General features: G+C 41.5%; 1 protein-coding gene across 1 annotated transcript in view; it reads right to left on the bottom strand.

Annotated features, from left to right (window-relative positions):
* Positions 1-9,956, bottom strand: part of LOC128379791 (NACHT, LRR and PYD domains-containing protein 12-like) — a 178,950-nt gene extending 168,994 nt beyond the window's left edge. The window contains exons 1-3 of the mRNA XM_053339429.1: positions 9,917-9,956; positions 6,449-8,258; positions 4,823-4,993 (exon numbers count right to left, since the gene is read on the bottom strand). Of these exons, the coding sequence (XP_053195404.1) occupies positions 4,823-4,993; positions 6,449-8,208 (1,931 nt within the window). The 5' untranslated portion in view covers positions 8,209-8,258; positions 9,917-9,956. The remainder of the gene's footprint in view (positions 1-4,822; positions 4,994-6,448; positions 8,259-9,916) is intronic.
* Positions 9,957-11,089: the final 1,133 nt, after the last annotated feature.

The raw sequence follows: 11,089 nt of genomic DNA, 5'->3' as shown, positions 1-11,089 counted from the left end.
TAACTTTGTATTTGGGTTCCAGTGATTCAGCAGTAAGCTTCCTAGCTAGCGCTGCATGTACGTAGCTGCTAGGCTAAATAGTAAACTTCACTGTTAGAGTTTTATTTGATTTCCAACATTTGTACAGAGCTGACCATGCTCCTCTGATACTGATGATTCTGGACAGGAAACACTTATTATCAGTAAGGACTTCATCTTCATCATTAAGGGCTTCATCTTCATCATTAAGGACTTCATCTTCATCAGTAAGGACTTCATCTTCATCAGTAAGGACTTCATCTTCTTCAGTAAGGGTTTCATTTTCATCATTAAGGACTTCCTCTTCATCATTAAGGACTACATCTTCATCAGTAAGGACTTCATCTTCATCAGTAAGGGTTTCATCTTCATCAGTAAGGACTCTTCCGGCTTCCGGTGGCGCGGCCCTGCTGCGACTCGGGCATGTGAGACGCACAGCGTTTTTGTCTATTTGTTTGTACGTCCAGTGTTTGCCTGTAGTGATTAATCATGGGGGAAAAGAAGATCGCGGCACTATTAATACTACTGTTGGTGTTCGCGACCGCCAATGGATTACAACACAATGATGGTAGCGGCGCCGCACTCTTCAGGGGGCTCGATCAGCTGGCGGGGATCCAATGCAGGGAATGGCTGCTGTCCTTGTGGGGAAACTATACACCTGCCCCGGGCCTGCTAGACAAAGTTCCAGTGGAGCTGTTACGACGGAGGTCGCGGAAACGGGGTAAGAGAGGTGGAATCCAACACCGGCTTCGCCAGAGACGCACCAAGCCACCGCTACCCTCTATTCTGTTCAGCAACGTACGCTCACTCAGGAACAAGATAGAAGAATTAAGGATCAACACCAAAGTTTGTCACGAGTACCGGGAGTCCTGCCTCTTGATCTTCTCTGAGACCTGGCTGCAGAGTGACGTTCCCGACCAGCTAATAGAGGTACCAGGCTTCCTAAATGTTCGCAAAGACAGGAATTGTAACTCCGGGAAAACGAGGGGAGGTGGGATCTGCGCATATATCAATGACTCTTGGTGCCGAAACTACGCCGTAAAGGACTCGCTCTGCTCTCCCGATCTTGAACTATTGTGTCTGAGTTTAAGACCCTTTTATCTACCCAGGGAGTACGGAAACATTTTTATCTGCATTGTGTATATTCCACCTAGTGCCAACGCGGCCAAAGCAGCCTCGCGCATAGCCGACTGTGTCCATTCACAGCTTGAAATGAAGCCCGACGCACCTATGTTCATATTGGGTGATTTTAACCATTGCAAAATGGAATATGCCCTCCCTGGATTTCACCAATACGTTAGTGCAGGCACACGTAAGAATAACATTCTGGACAAATGCTATGGCAACATCAAAGACGCATATGCGTCAAAAATCAGACCTCCACTAGCGAACTCCGATCACAACACAGTCCGGCTGATTCCAACGTATAAATCTACCCTTAAACGCAATAAACCCACTATAAAGACTGTTACTGTCTGGCCGGAGGGTAGCAAAGAGGAGTTAAGTGGTTGTCTCTTTGCCACAGACTGGTCCGTTTTCTATCAGGACAACGATGATATAGACATTATAGCCGAGGCCATCACTGGATATATTGGTTTCTGTGTTGATACCGTGACTATACAGAGAACGATTAAATCATACCCGAATAACAAGGACTATATCACGCCTGAAATTAAACAGTGTTTACGACGGAAGCAACAGGCATTCAGGAGCAATAATGCTATTGAACTTAAACTAGCGCAAAAGGAGCTACGAGTGATGCTGAGGAACGCACGAGAGCAGCACAGCTTGCGCGTTAGGGAAGCCTTCTCCAACAAGAACTGTAAACAGCTCTGGGATTCAATGAAAGACATTTTGAATTTTAAGAAAGGGGAAGCTCTGCATGTTTTAAATGAGACGGAGACAGCAAATGAACTGAATGATTTTTATCTGCGATTTGATTGTGATGCTAATGAGGTTTTGGAGGAGTGTAACAGTGTGTTGAGATCAGTAACATGTGATGAACAGAGGAGGATTGTAATCAACCCTGAGGAGGTCGCCAGGGTTTTTAGGGGGCTACATATAAGAAAGGCCAGTGGGCCAGATGGCATACCTGCCTTCCTTCTTAAATCTTTTTCCCAGGAATTAACTCCAGCTTGGAGCCCTCTCTTTCAACTTTCCATTGACACCTGCACAATTCCAAAAAGCTGGAAGAAAGCTATTATTATTCCAGTCCCTAAAAAACCTTGCCCAAAGGATAACAATGACTTTAGACCTGTGGCCCTGACTTCAGTAATAATGAAAGTTTTTGAGCGTATAATGGTGGGCATCTTAAAACATGAGGTAAAACATCTTCTAGACCCTTACCAATTTGCCTATCAGAACAACAGGGGTACTGATGATGCTCTCAATACAACAACTCATCTGGTACTTAAACACACTGAAAACCCCAAGGCTTATGCCAGACTACTGTTCATGGATTTTAGCTCAGCTTTTAATATGATTCTCCCCCAGATACTTTTAAAAAAGCTTAAACGAATGGAGGTGAACCCCTTCATTATTAAGTGGTACTTTGCTTTCCTCACTGGAAGGCAGCAACAGGTGAGGGTCAACTCTACTCTCTCTAGCATAAAGGATATTAATATGGGAGCCCCACAGGGGGGTGTAAGTTCTCCAATTCTTTTCACGCTATATACTAATAGCTGTAGAAGTGAGCGCAGTGAGCATTATGTTATTAAGTTTTCTGATGATACGGCTCTTTTGAGCCTTCTGTATGCTAATTCAGACACAACTGTGTATCATACAGAGGTACAGCGCATAGTGTCATGGTGTGATGGTCACAACCTTATTCTAAATGCGAAAAAGACAAAAGAGATGATCTTTGATCCCAGGGGCGGGGGTGATCATAAGTCGGTGTCCATCAAAGGACAGGTTGTGGAGCAAGTTACCCATTTTAAATATTTGGGTATTACTTTGGATTGTAAACTACAGTGGAGTTCTCATGTGGAGTATGTATGTTCAAGGATCTGTCAGCGGCTACATTTTCTGCGTAGACTAAGGGTTCATGGTGTGGATAAGTATATTATGTTGTTGTTTTATAGAGCTACTATTGAGTCCATAATACGCTATGGCATCACAACATGGTTCTGCAACCTGACCGTAAAACACAAAGCTCAACTCCAGAACCTTGTTAAGAGGGCAGGGAAAATAATGGGGACTCAGCCCCCATCCTCCTTAAAGGAGATTTTTGAGGATACAGTTAGGAAGTTAGGTCTTAAGATAGCTACAGACCCAACCCATGTCCTAAATATGGAGTATGAGCTGTTGCCTCTGGGCAAAAGATACCGACTCCCATTCTGTAGGCTAAACAGATTCAAGTTCTCCCTAGTACCACTATCAATCAAGCTACTCAATGATGGAATAGTGCAATAACTGAATGGGCAATAGTGCAATAACTGGTGGGACAATGGTGCAATAATGGGTGGGGCAATAGTGCAATAACTAGTGGCAGTGCAATCATCCCTATGGACTTATCTTCTTTCTTATACTATGTATTATCTGATGAGCTGTGTGTGTGTGTGTGTGTGGGGGGGGGGGTTGCATGTATGCACTGTAGCGCTGAGACTATGTTTGTTTTATAATGGTTTTTGTGTCTCATGTCTTATGTATGTCTATGTAAAACTCTTTGTTGTATGTATCGCCGATGCTTCTTGTGTACCCAAGACAAATTTCTCTCGTGAGAGAGACAATTAAACACTTACTTACTTACTTCGTCTTCATCAGTGGGACATTTAGCATTAGATCATCATTCAGGTCAGTGTCTTCAGCAGCAGATATGTTAGCTCATGTCTTTAACACTGTTTTATTTTCTATATAGATGCATCAGCAGCACAAACTAAAAGACATTTTATTTAGCATCACTGTTATTCTAACATGATGATGTAGATGATAGGTGATGTGGTCTATAGACTGGATGTGTCCTTTGATTACAGTCAGGTGGATAGTTACTGTCGATGGAGGAAGGACTAACAATGTTCAACTGCTCAATATGATTTAAGAAGCCACTTTTTCTATCTGAAGATTAATTCATTCACCTATTTATTCATCCTTCAATAAGGTCTAAAGATCATATTATAATGCACGTTGATCTACCGACTGCTTCAAACAGCGTTTAGATTCTCTCAGGTTATTTATTAATGATGTCATGTACTCAGCAGACATGTGAGGTCATTATCAGCTCCTCTTCAACATCTAAACTGTTGGTCATGTACAGCATCCTGATGGCTCTACAATTAATGACAGATGAAAGGTGTGTAAAGCGAACAGCTATGGTAAGCTCTGCATATAACTGGTGGTTGGTGCTTCATGTTTAGTCTCACCATTCTTTAGCTGCTCTCTGATCTCTGGTCACTGCTGAGCTCCTTGGAGCTTCCAATCATCTCTGACTTCATCTCTGACTTCAATCAACTACTAACTAGTTTAATAAGTACAAGTTAGTCCTGATCTCTAGCATTGCTGGCTATGGCCCATCATGCAACAGGGCAGACTGGACAAGTTCACATTGGTAGCTGTTCAACTCATCATGCCCGTTAGCATCGCTGCTGCTAATGGAGCTCTGGTTTTATTATATCGGCTTATGATTGACATGTTTATTATTCTTAGTGTGCAATAAAGAAACCTGTCATGCTCATTATTTAGTTTCATCTCTTAGATCATTATTATTATTATTATTCAAGATAATCCTGAAAATTATGAACCAAACAGTGAAGGATGTGAATTAAATAAAAAGAAAACAATCTACCAAAGTTACAGTCAGTGAACTCACATCAGAGTCTTCAGTTTACAGTTTGGACTCTCCTGTACAGCAGACAGCAGCTTCTCTAATGAATCAGACTGGTTGTTGAGTCTCAGGTGCAGCTCTGTCAGATGAGGGTTGGACTTCACAGCTGAGGTCACAACTTCACATTCAGTGTCTGAGAGTTTAAAGTCAGTAAGTCTGTAATGACACAAATATTACAACATATTATCATGAAGTGGCTCAAGGTTCAGACTAACAATGAGAACACATGTTTGAATCTCAAAAACTAAAATAATGTATTAAAGTAAGTTATTAACAAACTAAATGTAAACTCCATGTGTAATGTGTAGAATCAGTAGTGTAGGGAAGTGCATGGATGAGGGGAAATGTGTGCTAGACAATAACAAACACATGAAGCAAAGAAAGAAAAGAGATGTTGCTGGTGGAAGAGAGAGGGAGACACTGAGCAGGCCAGCTTTGATAAGGTGATCCAGCCCAAAGCCCAGCTGATGCTTCAGACTGATGACTCTATTAAAAAATAAATAAATATGAATGTATTCAATATTTTGACGTTTACTGTCCACTTTCTTTCCTGAGAATCTGAAAAACTGATTCAGCACAAACACAATGAACAAACCAATAAGGTAGAATTATTTTAACATGATGTCATCAGAAAGATGTTATCAGTGTTTCAGCATTAAAATATAACACTGAGCTTTAATGTGTATCAGATCTCTTTAAACAGGCTAAATTCTGCCGTTCTGCTCTTATATATTGATCAGACCTCTGTGCATTTCCTGCTACTACTCTTCTCTACACCAACAAGAGAGAAAACAGCTGAGAGTTTCTTTCTGTGAGCAACCGAATATCAGAAAGACTTCAGAACGACACCATGTAACACCACTTCCCTCTTTACAATAAAAAGATGAACTGATGAGAAATAAAAGGCTCCATTGCTCGGTTCAACACACTCAGGGGTTTAGTTTCTATGACCAGTAGTTTACGGAGGCTAATGTTGCTTAACGTTAGCTAACTTTACATATTGTTGTATAACTGACATTACTGAATCAGTCTGCTGATTGGCTGATCCTCCGTGCTCACTATGAAATGTCTCAGAAACCTTTAAAAAAAAAAGATGATGAAAGCATTTCTCTCTGACTTCAGAAATCTTCTTTGGAAAATGAAACAGATCTTATTTTAAACTCTTAATCATAGTGTTAAAAACAGTGTGTGATTATAGTTGATTTACAGAAGCTGCTCATGTAATAATAACTTTACTGCATTCACTGATAACTGTAAAATACTGATATATCTTGTGATAAAATGCTGCTGTAATAAAACCTCAACCTCAACCTCTAAAGTCCTTCATGTGTTTCACCAGGTTTGAATGAATCCTCCAACACACAAAGGAAGAAAAGAGAAGAAAACACTGTCAAATCCAATAATGACTAGAAATAAATAGAATAACTGTTCATTAACTTAACAGCTATAAACATCAACATTATTTACACATCTGAGACTAAATATAACTGACATGTTATTTCAAATATAAACAACTATTTTAACTATAATAAAACATTTATATTATTTATATTTGAAGAACTAAACTACTAATCTACACTGATTTATAATGTTAATCACATCTGGACTTACTGAGCCTTTCTGCAGTTCCTCACAGCTGGGATCAGTCTCCGTTTTCCCTCCTCTGATGTGTTGTACTTCTTCAGGTCCAACTCATCCAGAACCTCCTCTGACATCTGCAGCATGTAGGCCAGAGCTGAGCAGTGGATCTCAGAGAGTTCCTTCTCTGATCTGTTCTCTGACTTCAGGAACTCTTGGATCTCCTGATGTACTGAGCCCTCGTTCATCTCCATCAGACAGTGGAAGATGTTGATGCTTCTGTCAGGAGAGACATACTCATCATCATCACTATCAATATCCTCACTGTTCATCTCCTTCAGGTTGTTGATGACTCTCTGGATGGTTTCTGGACTGTTGTCTGTCTGACCCAGCAGGCCTCCTAAGAGACTCTGGTTGGACTCCAGAGAGAGGCCATGAAGGAAGCGGACAAACAGGTCCAGGTGGCCATTTTCACTCCTGAGAGATTTCTCCATGGCTGTCTCCAGGAAGTCATCCAGAGATGAGTAACTGTAGTATTCTCCCAGGAAGTCCATCAGTACCTTTGTCTTCCTGCTGGTGTAACAGTGGTACATGTAGACTGCAGCCAGAAACTCCTGAACGCTCAGATGAACAAAGCTGTAGACTGTTGTCTTCTGGTGTTTCTCTCTTTTGAAGATCTCTGTACAAACTCCTGATAACACTGAGGCCTCTGTGACATCAAGACCACACTGCTTCAGGTCTTCTTGGTAGAACATGATGTTTCCTTTCTCCAGTTGTTCAAACGCCAGCCTCCCCAGCTTCAGAAGAAGTTCCCTGTCAGCCTCCGTCAGCTCCTGTGGACTCGTCTCATGTCCCTCATCATTCTTCTTCCTCTTTGTCTGAACCAACAGGAAGTGTGAGTACATGTCAGTCAGGGTCTTGGGCAGCTCTCCTCTCTGGTCTGGAGTCAACATGTGGTCCAGAACTCTAGCAATGATCCAGCAGAAGACTGGGATGTAACACATGATGTGGAGGCTCCTGGATGTCTTGATGTGTGAGATGATTGTGCTGGACTGCTTTTTATCACTGAATCTCCTCCTGAAGTACTCCTCCTTCTGGGGGTCAGTGAAGCCTCGTACTTCTGTAAACCTGTTAACAAATATCAGAGGGATCTGATTGGCTGCTGCAGGTCGGGTAGTTATCCAGATGAGAGCCCGGGGAAGCAGATTCTTCTTGATGAGGTTTGTCAGCAGCACGCTGACTGATGACTTCTGTGTGACATCAGACACAACCTCACTCTTCTTGAAATCCAGTGAAAGTCTGCTTTCATCCAGGCCGTCAAAGATGAACAGAACTTTACAGCCAGCAAGCTTCTCTGCTGTGAGCTTCTGTAATGTTGGATAGAAATGACAGATCAGTGTGATCAGACTGTGCTGCTTATCTTTGATCACGTTCAGCTCTCTGAATGGAAGTGGAATCAGCAGACTGATATCTTGGTTGTTGGAGCGCTGTGCCCAGTCCAGAGTGAACTTCTGCACTGTGAAGGTTTTTCCAACGCCAGCGACGCCGTACATCAGAACCACTTTGATGATGCGTTTCTGTTGGTCAGGTAAGACTTTAAAGATGTCCTGACACTTGATTGGAGCGTCATGGAGGGTCTTCTTCTTGGAAGCTGTTTCAAGCTGCATCACCTCATGTTGGGTATTAACCTCGTTACTCCTTCCCTCTGTGATGTAGACCTCAGTGTAGGAGCTGTTGAAGGGGATTTTCATTCCTGCTTCATCAGTTTCGTCAGTCACGTCTTGATATCTCATCGTCAGAGTATCCTGATATTCATCTAAAACCTCCTGCTTTCCACTTTGTGCTGAAAGAGAAGAAAAATCTAGATGTGAACATCTCTCAGTGTGTTTACATGTATTTATGTAAGCAGGTTACTCAGAGAAAGGTTAGCTGGGTAATCAGGGAACATGTTAACATGCACTGTACTGGTTACTGTCAATCTGTACAAGCAACAAATCAGTGATCAGATTTCTCCTCTACACTGACTTTATTCTCAAAGCATGTCTTTCTTATTCTATCAGTATTAGTAACAGAAGATGTTTATCAGTCCTGACTTTTTCTCTGTTTTGCTCTGTGTGTCTGAGTCACAACTTTTCCTCACAGCCTGAATGTGTCTGAATTCAACAAACAGTCAAATGTTAAGTGGTGGAAACTAAGTTATTTAGACTTCTAGAGGATCATTCGTGTTAGTTTAAGTTTTAGTTGGACTTTAAATTTAAGGATGAATCACTCTGAGTAATGATCTCTACTTTCATTCAGCTGCTGTCACTCTGATCTGCTCTACAGTCTTTGGTTCATGTTACGTGTTTACATGGCAGAGAAATCAACGTTCTCCAGGAGAAATCTACCTGGGAAATAATATAATAATAAAATAATACATTGAAATGTCTCTGATCTATAACCCTGATTACAGTTACCAATAACACTACTTTGTAGGATCACCTGTCAGAATTACATCACTCTCCACCTGACAAGAGTTCATTCATGTTTTCCACCGTTGCATCTAAAATCTTTTTATAATCCAATGGTCAGTGGAGATATCACCAGATTTAATGTGGACATAGATTCACATATTTAAACAATCATTTAGTCTGATTTCATGAGTATACACTACCAGTCAAAAGTTCTGGAACAGCCCAATTTTTCCAGTTTTTTACTTAAAAAATGTTTTCAAGTTTACCATCTTGGTCTTTTTGGTCCTAAGGTAGTTCTGGCATAGCTTGGACTTATGTTTTGGGTCATTATCTTGCTGTAGGATGAACCCTGACCAACTACGTGCATACCAGAGGCTACTGCATGGCATAGCCGACCCTGGATCCAGAAAAACATCAGGCTTCCTCCTCCAAGTTTAACAGTTAATGTCACACACTGAGGAACCATCCTTTCTACTCGACATAGTCCACAACAGCTTCTTCCAGTCTTCAGTAGTCCATTGGTGGTGTTCCATGGCCCAGGCAAGCCCCTTCTTCTTATTCTGACTCTTAGCAATGTCTAAGTCTTCTCTTCACAGTTGAAACTGAGCCTTGCTTACTACGACCGCTATGAAGCTGTGAGCCGCCGATCACCAAGCTGCCAGACCTTTTCCTTTCAGAGTTTGCCCCAGTTTCTGAGTGAAACTGTACTCACTGACACCTTGACTTTCTTCGCTTCTTTCTGTGTTTTTGTATAATTTTCAGTTTTGGGTAACCATACCTTTTTTTTTAACCTCTGGCAGTTCACTACTTACCTTTGTACCATTTCAAGCTATTCATTGGACTTGAACTGCTTGAATTTCAATAAAAAACTGGAAAATTTGGGGTGTTCTGAAACTTTTGACCGGTAGTATTTATCTCTCACACAGTTCTTTGTATCATGATGTAAACCTGCTCGAATTAAAGCTCAGACTTTAATGTAGAATCAGTTATTTTATCTAAGTTTAATATGAGTCTGATGAAAAAAATGCATAACTATTCAAATACTTACTGTGTGAGCAGTGAGGTGTCTCAGTTTTTGGCACTGTTGCCTCACAGCAAGAAGGTCCTGGGTTTGAACCCTTGTTGTCTCCGGTCGTCTCTGTGATGAGTTTAGATGTTTCCCCAGTGTTAGTGTGGGTTTCTGCTGGTTGCTCTGGTTTACTCCCACCATCAGAAACATCTGTGTTAGGGTTGATACTCCTGTCAGTGCCACTGCTCACTGCTCCTAGAGTATAGGATGGGTCAAATGCAGAGTATCAGCTTTGTTTCAGTGTATGTGAGTTCTGAGAAATGACAATAAAGGAATCTTAATGTAAAATGATTAAACTATATCAAGACACAGGCTGTTTCTCCTCAGATCTGCTGTCTGGATGTGATGTCATATTTGTCTCTTCCTGTGACTGACCTTCTGATCCTGAGCTGATGTTTGATAACTTCTTCACCAGATCATTCCTGCTGATCTTCTTTAAAACGCTCTTCATCACCTCCACAGCTCCAGCTAGTTCATATTTCTGCACCATCAGATTCACCACGTCCCTCCTCTTTGCCTTCTCCAGCTGGGCACATTGAATGGGTTCGATGTCGCCCACCTTTTCATCCTCGAGGGACCATTTGAAGTCCTCAAATTTATCGTCTTTTAAATCGTTGAGGATGTTGAGCAGGTCCCTCTTCTTCATCCTGGCTCTCTGTTAAAATCAGAGAACATTGATAAGAGAACAGTTGTGTTTCTGTCAGTCTGCCAATAGAAACTCATTGTGTGTTTGTACTGGATCTGACTCATTTGACAAACAGCCCAGTTTGGCTGCAGTCGTTTAAATGTCAGAGAAGCTCAAGAGGATCTTCAGTTAAAACATCTTACCACAAATCTACTCAGAAGCTGTTCTGGAGCTTTCTATCACATCCAGTTTTCTCAGTTATAGACATGTATGTGTTAAAACGGTTTTCTGTCTTTAATGTAGAGAATAAAAGCTAAAGTGTAATCTCAGCACAAGGTCCAGTTAGTGTTCTGCTTTCACAGCTCACCTGTTTGTTGTGGTTCAGTGAACTCTGGTGTCTTCACGTTCTGATTGGTTGGTTAACGCTGGTGTGAAAACTGTCACCAGAGAGCTCCTGAAGATGAGGGTCTGGTCTCAAAGTGAACTGTAGCAGCCGATAACGTTCTTCTTGTATCTACAGCTGAAAA

The sequence above is a fragment of the Scomber japonicus genome, chromosome 19 (genome assembly GCF_027409825.1).
Source record: "Scomber japonicus isolate fScoJap1 chromosome 19, fScoJap1.pri, whole genome shotgun sequence".
In the NCBI taxonomy this organism is placed as follows: domain Eukaryota; kingdom Metazoa; phylum Chordata; class Actinopteri; order Scombriformes; family Scombridae; genus Scomber; species Scomber japonicus.
Note: the sequence above shows the minus strand (reverse complement) of the source record. Positions and strands in the feature narration are given on the sequence as shown.